At 48.3% G+C, this 19,583-nt stretch overlaps 1 protein-coding gene across 1 annotated transcript in view; it reads right to left on the bottom strand.

Moving 5' to 3' along the window:
* Nucleotides 1-19,583, bottom strand: part of LOC147438215 (phosphatidylinositol-3-phosphatase myotubularin-1-like) — a 98,540-nt gene that overhangs the window by 50,066 nt on the left and 28,891 nt on the right. Inside the window, exons 3-6 of the mRNA XM_086487517.1 lie at nucleotides 11,053-11,127; nucleotides 10,887-10,958; nucleotides 10,716-10,794; nucleotides 10,591-10,640 (exon numbers count right to left, since the gene is read on the bottom strand). Coding sequence (XP_086343643.1) covers nucleotides 10,591-10,640; nucleotides 10,716-10,794; nucleotides 10,887-10,958; nucleotides 11,053-11,127 — 276 coding nt within the window. The remainder of the gene's footprint in view (nucleotides 1-10,590; nucleotides 10,641-10,715; nucleotides 10,795-10,886; nucleotides 10,959-11,052; nucleotides 11,128-19,583) is intronic.

Raw genomic sequence — 19,583 nt, 5'->3', positions numbered from 1 at the left:
AAACAACACTCTGCTACCTGCGGGGCCTCTACTGCAACTCTCTGTAATCGTCCCCCACCCTGAAGCTCGAAGAACAGGGCTGGGACAGTCTCTGAGCAAGCCCTGACTGAAATGAGAACCTCCAGTCGTGTGAAGGCTCCCATCCACCGGGGTGCTACTGGCTCGAGAGGCGTGAGCCAATCAGCTGGAACTGACTCTGAGATGTCCTGACACATGCTCTGAACCCCTCTCATGCCCTGTAGCTGGACAACCTGCACCTCCTCTGACAAACCTGTGAACTCTAGCCAGTCACCTAGAGAGCGCGAAGGACCTGCTGCCATGGGACCCCAAGAAACATGAGGCCTACTCCCAACCAAGTGGCCTCTCTGAGTGCTAACCATGGGGTTCCAGACGAGGGGCTGCCGTAGGCGCTCCTCCGTGCACGTCGGTTGTCGCTGCTCTAGGCCACGCCGCAATAGCTCCCAAGAACGAAGCAAACTCACAGCGAATCGGTCCTCCAATCTCCTGCTCAAACCAACTCGGCACAACTCTGTAAAGATCCATCTGGTCGAAGGTTGCCAAGGGCCTCCTGACTGAGGCACCCTGGCACGAAGCCTCTGCAACAAGAACTCCTTCCAGGGCTCCTCGCCTGGAAGAAGTCCTCTGACGACGAACTTCCCAAGAAGGGCTCTGCTCTGCTGTGCTGGATCAATGATCCCAAGCCCTCCCTGAGAACAAGGAAGTGTAATGACCGACCAAGCCACCTTGGCTCGGGCAATCTGAGTGTCGCGACCTGACCAAAGGAAGTTCCTGATCAGCCTCTCTACCTGGCTGATGCAAGAACTCGAGAAGATCCAGCAAGAAGTGATGTACCACATAGTCGCCAACAACACCTGGTTGGCAACTACTACTCTACCAGCAAGCGAAAGTCGTGTTGAGCTCCAATGTAACAGCTTTCTCCTGATGGACAGGAGAAGAGGAGCAATCTGCTGCTCGGGGGACAAATCCAAACCAACCTAACAACCCAAGTACCGAACTGCAGTCCCTGGAGGAATCCACCTGAAACCCTCTCCTGGCATCCAATCTGGCACACGAGCACTACCAACTGAGAAAGCCACTGCCTTTCTCCAGTTGATCAGTGCGCCCGATGCACAGCAGAAGGTCTCCAAAGCCTGCCCACATCTGTGTAAATTGGCCTCCTGGCCCTCTAAGTACAAGGCGGAGTCGTCAGCAAACTCAGCGTCCAGAAGCTCATCTCCCCGTATAGGGAGTGCTAAGCCCCTCAAACCAACCTGCTGTGACACCAAAAATCTGCTCATCGCCTTCGCATAGAACAGAAAGAGAAAGGGGGCAAGAGGACAACCCTGTCTGATCGATCGTGTGAGCATGAAGCGCTCACCTCTACCTCCTGCCAAAAGCACCTGACTGTGGGCCTGTCTGTACAAAGCTGACACCCCTCTGATCCAAGCCTCTGAGAAGCCCATCCTGCGTAGCGTGCCCTCTAGAAAGTCCCAGTCAACTCTGTCGTATGCCTTCTCAAAATCGAGAAGAAGAATCACAAGGTCCTCCCCACAGAGCCGTGCAAGGGCAGAAGCCTCCCAAAAAGTGAAGATGTTGTCAAGGATACTGCGTTCCTTGACAAAACCTGTCTGAGTCCCATGTATAAGGCTCTCCAAAAGTGGCTGAATCCTCAAACTCAGAGCCTTGGCAAGAATTTTGTAGGCTGAGTTGAGAATGGTGATGGGGCGCCACTGTCGAATCTCATCCAAGGAGCCACCCTCCTTTGGAATGAGGTAAATCAGGCCCTCACTCATGCTATCCGGCATCACTCCTGTGTGCAGAATGTACTGAAAGGCACTACAAAGATCTGGGCCAAGCAGGTCCCAGTACTCCAAGAAGAAGCTGAAAGTCAGCCCATCCCCACCTGGACAGCTACCACGAGGGAGGGCCCTAAGAGCCGTGTGCAGCTCCTCAAGCTGAAGAGGTAACTCAAGCCTCTGCCGCATCTCCTCAGTCACAAGACAAGGCATTTGTGCCCAAACCTGCTCCCTGCATGCATCCTGTCTCTCTGACTCGGGCTCAGCCGACAGTAGCTCACGTTAAAGTCAGTAGCAACTGCACGCATATCCTCTGGCTCACAAACAACTGACCCATCGGAACTCCTCAACTGATTGACCTTGGCATGCGAGTGCCGAGGTCCCACTGTCTCAAAAAAAGCACCTGTCACTCTGTCACCCACCTGAGTCCACTGAGATGCCTGTCGGTGAAAGGCAAACTCATGGCGCCTCTCCTCTGTGCAAGCAAGCTCCTGTCGAGCCTGCTGTAACTGCTCCTCCAACCATGGATTGTCTGGATGCTGCTCCTGCATCCTCTGTAGTGAAGCAATGCCTCGTCTGAGACGCTGCTCCTCCTCTCTCGCTGCAACCCGCCGAGCCAAAGACTCCTGGAGAAAGAAGTGGCTAAGCTGAACTAGGCCTGAGGCCACTCTGTCTGCAGGTGGAGCCTGGCTGTCCATGCCCTCTGTCCATAGAGCCTCGACCCTCTCTCTGAGTGCTGAGTCCAACAAAACCCGCTCCGGGATGCGAAGCATCGTGCTCCCACTCCTCTGCCTGTCTGCCACTGTGAGGATCACTGGTGCATGGTCCGAGAAGGATGTCCCTGCCAAGATGCCCACTGATCCCCCCAAGTCACTGAAGTGGTCACTAGTGTAGAAGCGATCTATGCGCGATAGATTCACTCCTCCCACTCTACGGTCCGATCTAGAGAAGGCAAGACTCTCTGGAGGCCTCACAAAGCCAGAATGTGGGGGGGCGAGGTGGGGAGTGAGCGGTAGCAGAGGGCGGGGGAGGGCATGAGGAGGAGGAGGGGAGATCGGAAGGCGGAGCGGCTGGCGAGGGTGAAGCGGAGGTGGTGGCTGGCGTAGGGGGCTCCTCCTGCTCAAGAGGACCAAAGCGGTTCCCCGTGGGAACCCACTACTGCTGAGTAGGCACCTGGGGGCCACTCTGAGTGCCAGGCTGTCGCTGTGGCCCCTGGCGTCGACGGCCACAGGCCTGCTGCCACCCCTCCTCCGCTGGAGCCCCAGGCTCGGAGGGTGGCGCTGAATCTGTGCTCTGTGTCGCTGGCTGTGGCGGCGGCCCAGCCTTGGCAGGCTGGGGCTGAGGCTGGGGTGCGGGTCGTGGTCTCCTCCGTGGACAGGCCTTCGCTAGGTGGCCCATCTGTCTGCAAATGAAGCACTGGTTCGGGAGACCCGAGTACTCCACACTCTATCTAAACCAACCCCCACTCACTCGAGGCAGAAGGATGACCTTCGGGAGCGTGTGGGTATCTCTGACCAAAACTCGAACTGAAGGGATGCCAGCCGCCTTGGCAGCTACTGATGCTGCCGTACGAGGTGTCTCCAAGACAGTTCCGATGGCGGAGTCAATCCTGGAGAGAAGTGGAAGGTACTCCCTCTGTAAACCCGGAAAGCATACTGAGATGGGGATGTCCGCCTCCTCTACTAGCACATCCGAAGACGGGTCAAAACCATGTCGCCACTGTCGAAAGTGGGCGCGTGATGCTCGGATGGCCAATGGACTCGTAGCTATGACCTTGGAGCCCATCTCGGAAGTCTCGAACTCAATCTGGTAGTACCCCCGTCCGAGAATCTGGACATCCAAGATCTTGCCTACCTCTGCGAGGAGGCGGGCCTGGAGAAGGTCTCGCAGCTCTCCTCTGCTGGGACGAGTGCCGAGAACCTTGCAGATGACAGAAGTCGCCTGCAAGCGTTCTACCTCTGTGGCAAGGCTCGCTTGCTCTGCCGGCGTAAGAGCAAGTCGAATGGTGGGCTCAGCGGGGTCGGGAGAGGGGGCTTCAGGCGAGTCCCTCTGAGGTGAAGCTGGAGCCTCCATTTGTGTCTACTGTTGAGTCGAAGAAGCGGGCGGCGAAGAAGAAACCTGCAAACAAGTCAGCCAGGCACTTTTCCGAAGAGAGAGTGCTGCCGAGCCAGGTGCAGAGGGCCTTCGGGAGCGAAGAGGATGGGGGGGGGGGTGATGGGGGGACAGCGAGGGCGGAGAGGGCAGCCGTGCAATGTGCGGGTGCACAAGCAACAGCAAGCGGGGAGGATGGAGCGGGGAAGGCAGAGCGAGAGGAGGGCAGCGGGCTGCTGCAGCTAGGGGGCAGTGCGCAGACCGGGGTGGGCAACGGGCTGCGGCAGCTAATGGGGCAGCTCGCGCAGATAGGGGGGGGCAGCGGGTGGGTTGAGAGGCAGTGCGCAGGGGCTGAAGGGGGTGGGGGGGCAGCGAAGGGGCAGTGGGGGGAGGGAGGGGGGGGGAGGAGAGCGATGGCGCAACAGCAAAGGGGGGGGGGGGGGGGGGGGGGGGGGGGCGAGCAGCAGTAGTGGGCCTTCAGGGTTTTGTTGATTTCTTTCTTATTATCTATTTACTTTCACTTTTTGGAAACACCCCTCGGGAAATCTAACTGCCCTGCATTGCATAGCTAGTGTGGAGCTGTCCAGAGGGAGTCCAGGCTTGAGGGAAAGAGAGCACTAAGGTTGGACAAGGACTATGGTTAGCCAAGTGGGGTCATTGACTAGCCAAAGTGGAATCCTTTGCTACAGAGGCTACATTTCAATTCTGGGTGTGGCCACAGTGTACAAAGAGGGTCGGATGACCTAGAAAGATACAATGGCAGCATCTCCTAAAATTTAGGGAACTGCTATTTTGGGACATGAAAATGTGTTGACGTCATTACCTCCTGAATGACAAGGGGAACATTTTCTTACTCTGCCGTGAAGTCAACTGGGCAACCGGTTGGGATATTTTTAGACGGCAATCCCGAGACGGGAAAATGCTTATAAATGTGCCAAGTGGCACCTTCTGGTGCACTTGCCTCATGCAACAAGAGTTGGCCCTGAATTTAGGAGGGGGAGAGCCTCATTTTCAGTTTTGTCACAGGTTAAGAGCTATGGAGTGCTTGCTTTCCCTCTTATGCACAGTGCGGTGCCAGGAGTGATGCCCTGCACGCTACGCACTGCCCTCTCTCTCCCCTTTGGCAGTATGTTATGCCCCTCTAGTGGGCTCTTCATTTGACCAATGTAAAGTTGTGTGGGTTCATGCGCGATTGCCGAGGCAAGAGCCTCTTGCACAGGTACTGGATTAGCTAGCGGCTAATCCCCCCGCAGGTACAGGTGAATTCGGAGAGGTTTCACGCCAGAAATCTCGTCCGATTCAAAGGGCAAGTAGCCCTACAGGTGCGGGAGCTCGAGGACTTGCTACGGATGCGACCGGCACGTGAAACGGAGCCCGAAACAGTGAATTACAGCCTGTTGTGTATTTTTGCAGGTTTAGGGTTTTGGCCCTAAACGGACCCTAATACCCCCAGGAGCTTCGGGGACGCAAGGGGACCGCTGTACAGGTGATCTGGCGCATTTTCAGGGCTGAAAACAGAGAATTCAGCGTGCTGCAGATTCTCGCCAGGTCTTGCAAAGTGCCCGTATGCGTCGGGAAAGTCACTCAATGCGTGGGAATACTGATTGTGAAGGGTCCTAGTACAGTTATGCTGCCGAAATCGGGCCGGAACAGTTGAAATTCAGCCAAGTTTGTGCGGGGCAGCTTGTAGGGATCCACAGCGTTTATTCCCTCTTTTGAACAATAAAGAAATACCGAAAGGGGCGCCTAAGTCAGGGGCCAATCTGGTGTCCGTCTTCTCATACAGGTGCATTCTAGCATCTGTATCCCATTCCCCTCTCTTGTGTCACTATAGCGCAGGTATAATAGACGACTAATAATGGGTGAAAGCTAAATCAAGGTTTGAAGTAAAGTCTACCGCCCTTTTTGGATTGAACAGGCCGGTTTCAACATCCCTAGTGAGCTACCTCCAAAACCAGGGGATGATGACCATGCAATAGAGCTTCTACTAGGAAGCTCACCGTCTAATAAACCTCCTTATTGAGCTAGGCCTCACCATCCCTTTTTCCACGAATTCATGCACTTGCCTCACGATCTCCATTCTGTTCACCAGTACTTTTAGTGCAAAAGAAAGATGGCACATATCACATGTGTGTCGACTATAAGCACTAAATGGATCACTTTAAAAAAAAGGATTCGCCGTGCCGCGGGTTGAAGATCTATTTGATAAGTTACAAGTTTTGGCCTGACAAATGCTCCACCTGCATTCAAACTCACGATGGACAAAAATCTTCAGGCCACTCAAATTCTCTTGAGGAGTACAATGTGCGGGTCCTGCTTTATTTTAATGCTTTATGTCACTCGGGGCCCCATCGAACGGGGTCAGACTTCTTCTTCTGTTACTTGTTCTTCTTAGGGTTTAGGCCCCTCGGCCGACATCTGCAAGTTGGCTCCCTTTTTCAGGGCTTTGACACGTCAGGAGTTGTTACACCTCCCCTTCTTGAAAGAGAGTAATCGTCCACCATTACAGCATATCTGCAAAACAACTCAAGTTAGCTCAAAAATTTCCGAGGGACAATCAGTTTGCTCTTTTTGTTAAGGAGTTAGCTTCTCCTTTTGGCTCTTTTGATCAAGGAGTTGGCTTCTCCTTTCGGCTGTTTGATCAAGGAGTTAGCTTCTCCTTTCGTCCAGATGGGAACTCTTGATATTCCGGCGTAGTAAAATTAGCCATCACACCCAGACCGTACTGATCTTCCATGGGTGTCTTGATGCACTAAAATTACATACCCAGGCAATCTCATCCAATTAGGAATATTCAGTAGTTCGCACATCACAATGCAACACAAATGCTTACATATGCATGTTACAAAACATAGAAACGTAAAGACGCCGATGAACACTCCCCCCGCAAATAACCATCTAGGTCCGGGCCATGAGCTGTTCAACAACTCCCTCATCACTCCTCCCACAAATAACCTAAAAAGGTCCGGGCCATGAGATATAGAGACCTTTTACAACCAAACACCCCCCAGACCGCAGCCTGTGTCACGAGGACGTGGCAACTGCTAACCTTAGTTTATTGGTTTCTTTCCAATGATTTTTGTTTAATTTTTGAGACCCTCTTTTTGAAGTTGCAAATGGTCGGACATTGCATGGCCAATGTGAACAGTAGTTTCACCCGCAGATGGAAAGTTAATCACTGGAACTTGTAAAGTAAAAGGATGTCTAGGCTCAGTTCAAGATCATGTAGGTCCCCCCGTCGCACTTAGCAAGTTGGTGGATACTAGGAAGTGAACTCAACAAAGGCATAAAGGCAAGGTGGGATCACCAACAAAAAGTATCCTACAGTTGGGCCACATTGCACTTTTGGATGCGGTCCCGATGAGGATAAATGGTCAGATGACCAGTGGGAGCCCAACGGAAGCATCTCCTAAAATTTAGGGAATTGCTATTTTGGGCCATGAAATCTGTTCGCGTCATTAGCCTCAGAATGACAAGGGGGACATTTTATTACTCTGCTGCAAAGTCAACTGATGCACCAGTTGAGAGATTTTTAAGCAGGAAGGCCAATGCGGGAAAATTGCATGTATGAGTACCAAGTGGCACTTTTTGGTCAATTTACCAAGTCTGGGAGACGAGAACTCGTAACTGACTCTTTGGAGCAGTTTTGGAGGTTGATAACTCTCATTTTCAGCCATTTCTCTCCATTTTTGAGCTTCCCATGACTTTGCCTAGGTCCAAGGAGCTCATTTTCAGCATTGGAAGGCATCAGATGCATGTTTACAGGGCTGTTTTGCTGCGTTTTCAGCGATACGCAGGTTTTGGCAGCCATGGAAATCTTCCCCTTTTGCATCTATTTGTTCACAGATGCATTACAAGTTAAGGGCAGAAGAGGGGGCGCTCGATTTATGCTGAGGGGATGCTTCATTGAGAACTGGTCACAGGTTAAGAGATATGGAGTGCTTCCTTTCCCTCTATGTACAATGTGGTGCTAGAAGTGATAACCTGCACCCTACACAGTGCTAGGACATTGATACAACCTACACATGAGCTAGGTACGAAGATGACTTTCTATAGAGAGCATCTTCTATAGGACATGGATACAACCTAAACATGAGCTAGGTACGAAGATGACTTTCTATAGAGAGCATCTTCTCCAACTCACGGAGGATGGTTTTGTGATCAGACAAGGATACATGGATACTCATCTATCCCACTGGATACGATGTGCTATTGGTCAATTTACCAAGTCTGGGAGACGAGAACTCGTAACTGACTCTTTGGAGCAGTTTTGGAGGTTGATAACTCTCATTTTCAGCCATTTCTCTCCATTTTTGAGCTTCCCATGACTTTGCCTAGGTCCAAGGAGCTCATTTTCAGCATTGGAAGGCATCAGATGCATGTTTACAGGGCTATTTTGCTGCGTTTTCAGCGATACGCAGGTTTTGGCAGCCATGGAAATCTTCCCCTTTTGCATCTATTTGTTCACAGATGCATTACAAGTTAAGGGCAGAAGAGGGGGCGCTCGATTTATGCTGGGGGGATGCTTCATTGAGAACTGGTCACAGGTTAAGAGATATGGAGTGCTTCCTTTCCCTCTATGTACAATGTGGTGCTAGAAGTGATAACCTGCACCCTACACATTGCTAGGACATTGATACAACCTACACATGAGCTAGGTACGAAGATGACTTTCTATAGAGAGCATCTTCTATAGGACATGGATACAACCTACACATAAGCTAGGTACGAAGATGACTTTCTATAGAGAGCATCTTCTCCAACTCACGGAGGATGGTTTTGTGATCAGACAAGGATACATGGATACTCATCTATCCCACTGGATACGATGTGCTATTGGTCAGATATTGGTCAGATACGCACATCCTCACATCAGCTAGAGATCAAGACAAGCTGATTTAGAGGAGTACCCACTGAGTGCAAGATTTGTAAGGTGTGCCAAATAGAGCCAGAGACAGAGCTACATTACATATGTCATTGCCCAGTATACTACGAGATACGAGGCCGCTTTCACTATCTATTCAGAGAGGGTTTTTGGCCACTTTCTAGAGTCATGAGATACCAGGATCAGAGATGCCTCGGATCTCTCTCTCTCTCTCTCTCTCTCTCTCTCTCTCTCTCTCTCTCTCTCTCTCTCTCTCTGTGCATTGCTCTATGGAGCTGAGATATGGGGACCTTCATTGGATCATCACGGGAGGACAGGTCGCACTAATGGGTGGGAGGACATGGAGAAGCCTCTGGTCTCTATGATCTCGCGGCTCATTAGAGCCAAGGCTTCAGTTATCCGAGCAGAGCTAGCTGCTCCCCCACTAGTAGTCGAGGCGCTTACCAGATCTGTCTCTTTCATACACCGCATGTGGGAACTTCCCAGAGACAGATATGCCCGCCTTGCACTTGAGTCCTCTCGACAGTTAGCCATGTAGGGAGATACAGCATGCTGGTATGGTGAAATGACATCATGGTTTCAGGCGCATGGGTTCAGCATAGACAGATTACCCCCCTTCCAGTACTCATTAGAGGCACCCTCTCTGACTCTTACAGAGTCCGAGATCACCAGGCTCATCCGACAGGACCTGGCTCAGCTAGACATCAGGAGGACATGGATACAGCCAGCACAGGAGCTGGGCACGAAGATGGCTTTCTACAGAGAGCATCTTCTCCAGCTTACAGAGGACGGTTTTGTGACGAGGCCCAGATACATGGACACTCACTTGTCTCATGGGATACGATGTGCTATTGGCCAGATACACACATCTTCACACCAGCTGCGGATCGAGACTGGGAGATACAGTGGAGTACCAGCAAAGGCCAGGACATGCCCCTTGTGTGGCATGGAGCCAGAGACAAAGTTGCACTACACATGCCACTGCCCCGTCTACTACGAGATACGAGGCCGCTCCCACTGCTTGTTTAGAGAGGGCTTTGGACCACTCTCCAGAGTCCTGCAATACGAGGATCAAAGATGCTTGGGTCTGTTTCTACTCGAGCTACGCCAACACAGAGAGAGCCTGATGAGAGGAGAGGCTAGCCAGTCTCAGAGACACATCACAGACTTCTTTAGAGCAGACACTGGACACCCGGAGGAGCTACTACCACAGCAGAGGCTCGTCGCCTCACACTAGAGACACACTGATCGACCGGGCAACCGAGCTGGGGAGATCCAGACGCCCACGACTGCGGAGGACTACACAGCACTGACGGAGGCTGCATCAGAGGATTCGGATCACTTTGGCCCGACATGCACGACGCCCGGTCAGACTACTGACCATGGAGGAGATTGATGAGATCCGCCAGCGACCGATGCTGGATCTCTTGTGATTTAGCTACCCCAGCTAGCTGCTCTGCCCCGTTCACACCTAGCGGTCCAGGATTCCACAGTATATTTGTTTTGTCATTTGTCATTTGTCATTTTGTTATCTGACTTTGTATCAGATCCACCACATTGTAGCTTTTTGGTCTCATAGGTCACTAGCTTTTTGGTCTCATAGGTCACTTTGGCCTTTTGGAGACGTTAATATAACATTTCATTTCATCTCTCTCTCTCTCTCTCTCTCTCTCTCTCTCTCTCTCTCTCTCTCTCTCTCTCTCTCTCTCTCTCTCTCTCTCTCTCTCTATCTATCTATCTATCTATCTATCTATCTATATATATATATATATATATATATATATATATATATACAAGGCATGCACTGACTATTATTACCTGTCTCGTTCGAGGTCGAAACCCAAATAAGATGATTCGCATGTCCTTCCCTAAATTTGTGTGTCAGTCCAAAGGAAGAAAAGGATATTAAAACTTTACGCATCACATGCTAACGTAAATCATACCAACAACTTGAAGCAGCCTCTGTAAAGTTGCCTTCTCGCGTGCCCGAGGAGCTTGTGATGTACGCAACAATGGCTGTGGCTATAGTTGAATGCACCATCAATAAAGTGAGACGACAAGTTTGAGCACATTCTTGAGCGTAAACTTACAAAAATTTCAAGCAATACAAGTACCTGTTTACTGAATTTCTCAATAGTGGCCACAGGGATTGTGCCAAGAGGCACAACCTTTCTCTGCCCTTCACTCTGCCAGTAGATAATTCTCAAGATTAATTAAGTTGCCACTACCGTTTAAAACTTCCCATCTCAAGAAAGCAACCAATTATACTGCAGGACCAACCACAAAAAGGAGCCGATAATTTGTCACCAGCAAAGTTCCAGCTATATCGAGATTCACTAGAACAACACCTCTTCCCTGGACATACAACATGATGGAATCAGTAAAATTACCAGCATCAAATCTCTCTGGAGTAATCCTGTAAAATAAACAGCACCCATACATACCATTCACTAGAACATAGTCTCTAAAATTAATGGCACAGGCATTAATAAAAATGCACTTCACTTACAAGCGCTCTTGCAAAATTGAAATTATAGCATGCTGTTTCACCTAATGTTATAGGTTCCTGAAATTAATGGCATAGGCATACTAAAAACACATAGAATTACACTATTAAAACTTAAAGCATAATCCGTCACCTGATATTATTATGCACCTAAGTTCCACCCTGCTAGCTGGTATCTCCCATTCTAAGCATGATATAGTTTTTCAAACGAGAGACTCTGAAACACACCTAACGTATCTCGGTGGAAAAATCCACATTGGGAATGAAGCCAATGTCAAGGTCGAGTTGGTCGTTCTAAACACGACAAGAAGATGTCACAACTTGATGACGTGGCATACTGGCACTTTAAAAGAGAAAGAAAGAAGAATAGAGCCCAAGTGTACACTAGAAAGGCAGATCAATGCAGATCAATCTCTGAGCATAATAGCCCACGATTTGCCCTAGGATAATGACATTCCCTGTTACGGATACTCACGTTTGAAGCATGGGACAAGGATTCGGAACAAGAAGTTGGAATGGGAACGGGGAACAGATACCTGAAAATGGCCATTCCCTGTAATTATGCTTTAAATATGTATAGAGGGTACTCTCTTTGCCATTCTACCATGTGGAGAAGCAGAGCAGAGTTCCCAGGGCTTGTACCTTGTTGAGCAATATAAAGAAAAGAAATACCAGAAGGGGTGCTAGGGTTTGGGGCCAGTCCTGTCTAGGAGTGGAGCTCCGCCACTCCGTGTCTCGTGTGTTCAGTTGTTTTGCACTACTAAAAGTCTGTTTCAGTATGTTCTTTTTCAGTTGGCACGTAGTGTCGTCCGTTTTTAGTGATATTGGAGCTTCACGCATGTGTTTTTCTAAAAGCATACCATTCCCTCCAAGAACAGACAGAGCAAGATGGTGCTTCTGGATTCTACACAGTACCAACAGTTCCTTGTAGAAACTCTCTGGGACATACTCTTGAGGCATCATGAGCAAAACCTCCCGATTCAGGAGAGCTTTCAGTAATTTCTGAACTACATGTTGCCTCAGGCTGTTCCTCCTCCTCCGGCACTAGAAAGCACAAGGGCTCTACTCAACAGCCTACTCACTCCTCTATTCCGGTCCGTGGATTTTTCGCAAATATGGTGCAACCATTTGATGTTTAACACGTGCGACCGCCTCTGCCACTGCCATTGCTACCACCTCCCCCACTGGCATTTGGATACAACAGTTGGAGTCCATATGCCGACCCCTATTATCCACATCTTGGATTTGCACCGAATCAAATTAAGGACTTCAAGGATGGTGGATCTACAGTAAAAGTTTTTTCACCTTTTTAGGCGTGAAAGTTAGAAAGCCTTACAATTCCTTCAGCGGTTTGACAACATCTATGCCCTCGGGAACTACACTGAAGCATCAAAGGTCTGGAGAGCCACTGTTTTCTCAAAGATAATGCTATGCAGTGGTGGAGTTCTATAACTACCAAGCCGCATGGTCCAACAACTTCGCAAGCTTTCAAGAATATTTTTGCCCAGAGCCACATGACATCCTCTTTGAAACAGCTTCTCGCAGTGTCACAAATTGTTGACGTGTCAAGCCACTGAATAACAGAGTCAACCTACAGATCCCAGCTGAGGGGCTTAAACCCTAAGAAGAAGCAGCAGAAGAAGAAGTCCTACCAACTTATGGGACCACGTCCGATGGGGCCCAAGTGACATAAAGGCATCAAAATAAAGATGGACCCTCACACACACAAAAGATAGCGTAACCAGTTGATGACGTGGCAGAGTAGTACGGATTTTCACAATCTACGCAGGACTGCTGACGTGGCAAACAGTACGGAATTCCGCAATTTGCGCTCACTCTACTGACGTGGCAGCCTGTACGGATTTTCATAAAGCGTGCTAGCAGCTTTTTACGTGCAACGCTTTTGGACCAGATGCTTTTGAGTTTACTGCTTTTCTTGTACCTGCTTTTGAGGCCAAGGGCCGTTAAATATGTGCAAAGGGCTCATTCTCTAGCACGCTTCGGTGAGAAGGTACAGAGCGCGAGTACCGGCATTGTACTGAGTTCAAGTAATATAAAGAAATACCGAAAGGGGGCCAGTACTCTCTGGGGTTGAATTCCGCCACTTGCGTGTGCTCTCTGTCTCCCAGTTCAGTTGTTATTGAAGTGCTAAAAGTATGTTCAGTCTGTTCTTTTCTATTGGCACGTGGTGCTCGTTTTGTGACAGTGGTATCACAGCATCAGGTGTGCTTTTCTGAAAGCGTACCGATCCTACAAAAGAGCAGACAGAGCAAACCGGCGCTTCCAACGACTACTGGAATTTTATTAGAAGAATCTTCGTCATATCGATCCTACAAAAGAGGAGACAGAGCAAACCGGCCTCGGACTTATTAGCCACTCCCACGCGTACTTCATCGCGCATCGAGCGCGCTCCCGTCTTCATTGCTCGGTCTTACAAGGCATAAGCCATAAAAAACCCAAGAAATGGCGTTCATGGATTCAGCAGAATATTTGCAGTTTCTTCTCAACGAGCTTCGCGACATTCTTTCACGGCATCCTAAACAGAATCTTTCGATGCTGCAAAGTTTTCAACGATTTTTGAATTACATGTTAACCCCTCTGATGCCCCGGCTGGTACCTCCTCCTTCGCCACCAGAAAGTACGAGAGCTTCCAGCTGGCAACCTTCCCAGCCATCTGTTCCGATCGGGGGAGTCTTCACGAATATGGTGCAGCCATCTGACCTTGATCCAGTGCAACCGCCGTTACCCCCACCTCCCCTACCACCACCGCCACCCGGCTACAATGGTTGAAGCCCATATGGATACCCTTATTATCCGTACCCATGATACGCGCCTAACCAACCCAAAGATTTCAAGGATGGTGGCATGACAGTCAAATTTTTCACTTTTTCCGGTGTGAGAGATCGGAAGAAAGCATTGCAGTTCCTACAACAATTCGACAACATCAATGCTTTGGGGAACCATACAAAAGAATCCAAGATTTCTCGAGCAGCAGGATTTCTTAAAGATAATGCTATGTAGTGGTGGAGTTCAATCGCAACACAACCACATGCTCCAGGGACCTGCCAAGCTTTCAAGACAGTATTTTCACGCAGTTATATGACTTCTATGTTTGAAGTATGGATCTTGACAAAATGGGGCAATTTCAAAATGCTTGCCACAGAGACCATGAACGACTATAACCAAAGGTTTCTCGACGTATACCTTCCGGTATCCTTCTTTAGGTTCGTTCCCTTGGAGGCCCAATGCCAGCGATACACCATTGGACTACCATCACCATTGCAGGAATATTCTCTCCAAACAAGTCTCCACCATGCAAGGGCTTATGGACCATGCAGCAGTCGGCTACAAACTCATGAAGGGAAAGCTAGAGTTTACCACAGAAGAACCTCCAACCACTAACCAAAACTCTTGGCAACAATCAACAACTTCTCAAGAGTCTCGTGAAACCCAACCTCAAAGGCCTCGTTTGACACCTCAACAACGAGACACTATATTACAAGAAGGCGGATGTTTTGGATGCTTTCAAACAGGACATAACTATTTTGGTTGTCCCCAACGCACTGACAGACCAGCGGAGCTGACGCCCCGGGCCGACGTTCGACAAAAACCCAGGACCATCTCCAGCCAAACGAGCTAACAGGCCATTGGATTAGTACCTGACATCTATGGCATACGCCTTGAAAGTACAAATGAATTGTGTCGAGCATCTGGCAAAGTCAATGGCTTGAAAGCCCTAATTTTCTTTGACCCGAGAGATACCGAAAACTTCATCCATCCAGAATTCTTGAAGCAGATGCACTTTGATTATGATGTAGAGGGTGGCGAAATTGACGTTGAGCTAGCCGCGTGGCAAACTCAAAAAGTGGCACCGCTCATTGGTGCTCTTCCATTGACTATCCAAGATTATCATGGAAAAGCCAATTTCCACATTATGAAGTTAGGCAATTGCGACGTTCTCTTGGGCATGCTCTGGCACGACAAAAATGATGCGACTCTCCAGGTTCGGAACCGAACCATCACCGTGATGCAGAAGGGTAAGCCAGTCGTCCTCAAAGTTCGATTGTCCGAACAAAACCCTGAATGAACTCTCTAGTTGTTTTATTGTTAGATACTTTTGAACTCTGTTTGAGAAAGTATTGTTTGAAAATTTGTTTGAAATGGATGGTATCTGTTTTAAACCCGTCTTGGTACCAATTTAAATTGTATGACTCTGGTTTTAATACTGATTTCAATGTAACGTGCATCGGAAATGAATGTTGAACTTTGCTCAAGATGAGTGCTCCGAACTGTGCTCAAGGTTCCTTTTTCTTAGGGAAGGGAGAGCCTTCCGTTCTTTAAGAAGAGAGTGCAATGGACACAAACAAAGTGAATGGACACTATGAGTGAAGGTGCTGAGACTGAGAGATAGAGAGAGAAGAGAATACGACACGGGAGACGTTGTAAAACCCTCCTCCAAGGGCCCCACTCTCAATGGCGAGAGTGGTCTACTATTGATTGCACAATCTGGTATAAGATGTTGATGCAATGAGTCTAAATGCTTGCTATGTCGATGTCGACGGTGTGGACGACGAGGACAAGGCTAATGCTGAAAACTGAATGTTTGGCGAATCTGCAAGGGTCGAAGTTGACGGGGCTGATCTGCTATTGCAAAAATGCTGGTTCATGCTGCGACAAAACGCTGAAATCATGTCCCTAAAAACGTTGATCTGCAGTGCTAAAAAACGCTGGTATGCTGGCTGCGATACTGCTGAAAAACGCTGATCTGTAGTGCTACCAAAACGTTGGTATGCTGGTCCAGAAAACGCTGCTCTGATGGCTGAAATCGCTGACGTCCTAGGGCTGAAAAACGCTGAGTGCAGGTCTTGGAAAACGCCAGGCTGCTTTGTGAAAAACGCCAGGCTGATTGGGTCCTTGTCTTGCTTGAAAATCGGCCTGTTGAGCATCCTCTGCCAGAAAGTGCTAACTCTGGTTTGCTTATATACTATTTTAGCAAAATTGCCCTACCTAGTTCCCAACAAAAATCACTTAATAAATAAGTGAAAATGGTCAAAAATAGGGAAAATAGGTTTTAATGCACTTGAAAATTCCCCTGATGGATTCTAATGGGAATGTTGATGATCATGCTGTGTGCAACCGGAGGATATGCATCTAATCTAAGTGTCTAGACATGCATGGTCTGCGAACAGACTCACAAAAGTGCCAGAACACTTCCTATTCTAGATTGACTTGACTGAACTGAACCCTGGTCATGCTGTAGCTTGTCCACGGACACATAGGGTTGGATGTGTCACGTGACATTCAATGATAGGTAATTTGTACTCCTGGGTGGAGTAGTGAGAAATGATGTTTGAGAATGCTTGTTCATACTGATGGCCCGGACCTTTGTGGTTATTTGCAGGGGGAGTATTGAATGATTGAGTAGTGTTGTTTTTACTCATGGCCGGACCTAGATGGTTATTTACAGGGGGAGTATTAAGAAGTCTGAGCAGTGGTTACTCTTAGCACCTCCAAATGACGCAGGCTTCGTTTGGTTGTAAAAGGCCTCTATCTCATGGCCCGGACCTTTTTAGGTTATTGGAGGGAGGAGTGATGAGGGAGTTGTTGATCGGTGACTTTATGTTTCTATGTGTTGTAACATGCATATGTGAGCATTTGTGTTTCATTGTGATGTGCCACCCATTGAATATTCCTTATTGGATGAGATACTTCTAGGAAGTCAACGACCCACTCCTTATTGGATGAGATTCTTCTGGGAAGCCAATGACCCAAGAAATCAAGAGCTCCGATTTGGAATGAGAAAACTGATTCTCCCTCGGATTGTCCCTCAGAATGTCCCTCGGAATAACCCTCGGAAATTTTTGAGCTAACTTGAGCTGTTTTGTAGATATGCTGTAATCGTGGACGATTACTTTCTTTCAAGAAGAAGGGATGTCACAAATTGCTAACATGCCAAGCCACTGAATAACGGAGCCAACCTACAGATCCCAGCCGAGGGGCCCAAACCGTAAGAGGAAGCAGCAAAAGAAGAAGAAGTCCTACCAACTTATGGGAACCTATCCAATGGGGCCCAAGTGACATAAAGGCATTAAAATAAAGTTGGACCCTCACACACAAAAGATATATACCTAGTTGAATCTAGGATAAGCCCAGATTCACCCTTGAAAGATTCACATAAAAGATAGCGTAACCAATTGATGACGTGGCAAGGCAGTACGGATTTTTGCAATCTGCACAGGATTGCTGACGTGGCAAACAGTATGGAATTCCGCAATTTGCGCTCACTATGCTAACGTGCAACCTGTACGGATTTTCGTAAAACACGTGGCAGCTTTTTAGGTGCAGCGCTTTTGGCCAAGATGTTTTTGCACACTCCGGTGAGAAGGTGCAGAGCGTGAGTACTGGGATTGTACCAAGTTCAAGTAATATAAAGAAATACCGAAAGGGGCGCCAAGGTTTGGGGCCAGTACTCTCTGGGGTGGAATTTCGTCACTCCATGTCGCATGTGCTCTCTCTTTTTTCAATTCAGTTGTTATTGAAGTGCTAAAAGTCTGTTCAATCTGTTCTTTTCTATTGGCACGTGGTGCCTGTAAACAGACTTGGACACTCCAAGTCAAGAATCTACCACGACAGCACCAAATAACCACTTCAAAACAGTTCACAGTTCACAATTTATTCGACACTGGCCCGACGGAGTTCCATGCCTAGAGATATTGGCCCCAAAGAATGACGCCCCTTTCGGTATTTCTTTTTGTATTAATCTGAGTTCAAAGTACAAGAGTGCGGGCAGGCGCTCACACTCAGACTCTACGTCCAGATGCTCTGAGTTGTGAGAGGCCTACTTGCTTATTTAAAGGTTACAAGGGATGCCAAAAGCAGAGCCCTTTAAAAAGTAAAGCTCTCCCTCTCTCTCTCTAGTCATTGCGTAAATAAAGCAAGGCCAGAATCTGACACAGGCTGCCGCAAAAAGCATCGTAAATCACGGACGTCCGTACTGCTGCCACGTGGCCAATCCACCACAGTTTATGGGACAGTCAGACACGTCAGCATTTTCTGATGCTCTCCAGGGTTCCCACAGGGTAGAGAGTATCTCCAAGGGTCTGTAGGGATGATGTGTGTTGCACTGGTCAACCACGTCATCAGTTTGTGACAGTGCCCGTTTTGTGACACGCAGAATGGTGTAACCTAAAAATGCTACGACCAAAGGTTCCTCAACGTTTACCTTCGGGTGTTTTTCTTCAAGCTGAGAAACTTGGAGGACCAGTGCGAACGCTATACCATTGGACTGCCATCATCTCTACAAGAATATTATTTGTCTAAACAAGTTGCCACTATGCAAGGACTTATGTACCATGCTACAGTCGGTTACAAGCTTATGAAAGGACAACTAGAGTTTGTTACGAAAGATCAACTGGCAAACACTCAGAATCCTCAACAGAAACACACAAATTCTAGGGATTCTCGTGACAATTCGACCCAATCGACAAGATCTCGTTTGACACCTCGCCTATTGCAAGAAGGCAGATGCCTTGAATGTTTTTAGACGGGACACAACTCTTTGCATGTCCAAAGCGGATAAGCATCCAGAGAAACCTCTTGCTAAGGTAACGGGACTTGTTCCCTACATTTATGGCATCTCTCTTAATGGTTCCAAAGAATTATGCACAACATACGAGAAGATTAATCAAATGAATAGTAAGTATGCACTTTTCAAGTCTCTCACTCCTGATAATCTCTTGTATTTTCATCACCGTCTTTGTGTGTTCCCTTCTCATAAGAACGCCATATTGCACGATGCACATGATTCACTCACGGTAACAACCCGAAGGCAGAAAAGACGGAAAGAGGTGCCACGGTGCACCAAGGAATCTTCGAATCGAACCAAATCGGCCTACCTTGAGTAAATGCAAGGAACAAGAACTTTATACTAGTGAGATGGCAAACTCTATTTGCCAAAGGAAGCCATGCTCACACGAGATGATGCTCTATGATTTGGACATGCCCTATGCGAGAGTACACCAGAGGTTTAATATCCTCAGGACTAACAACGCAAGATTACATGCAAGTATAGATACCTAGATTGATTTATAGGAAAACTTCCTCTTGAGGTTGAGGAGGACGAATTGAATTGAAAGATTCTCGAATAAGAAAACTTCCGATTTGTTGGAAATGACGAGTTCCAATGTGACTCGTATGATTGACGATCGGTTAAAAGATATCCTCGAGGTACTAGAGGAAGGACATGAATTTCTCCTAATGGAATTGAGTACCCCATCTCTTTTGCTCTTCCGTCTCCTCGCTCCCG

Source organism: Adiantum capillus-veneris, chromosome 17 (genome assembly GCF_014529385.1).
Source record: "Adiantum capillus-veneris isolate H3 chromosome 17, ASM1452938v2, whole genome shotgun sequence".
NCBI lineage: Eukaryota > Viridiplantae > Streptophyta > Polypodiopsida > Polypodiales > Pteridaceae > Adiantum > Adiantum capillus-veneris.
This window is presented reverse-complemented; position numbering and strand designations above follow the sequence as displayed.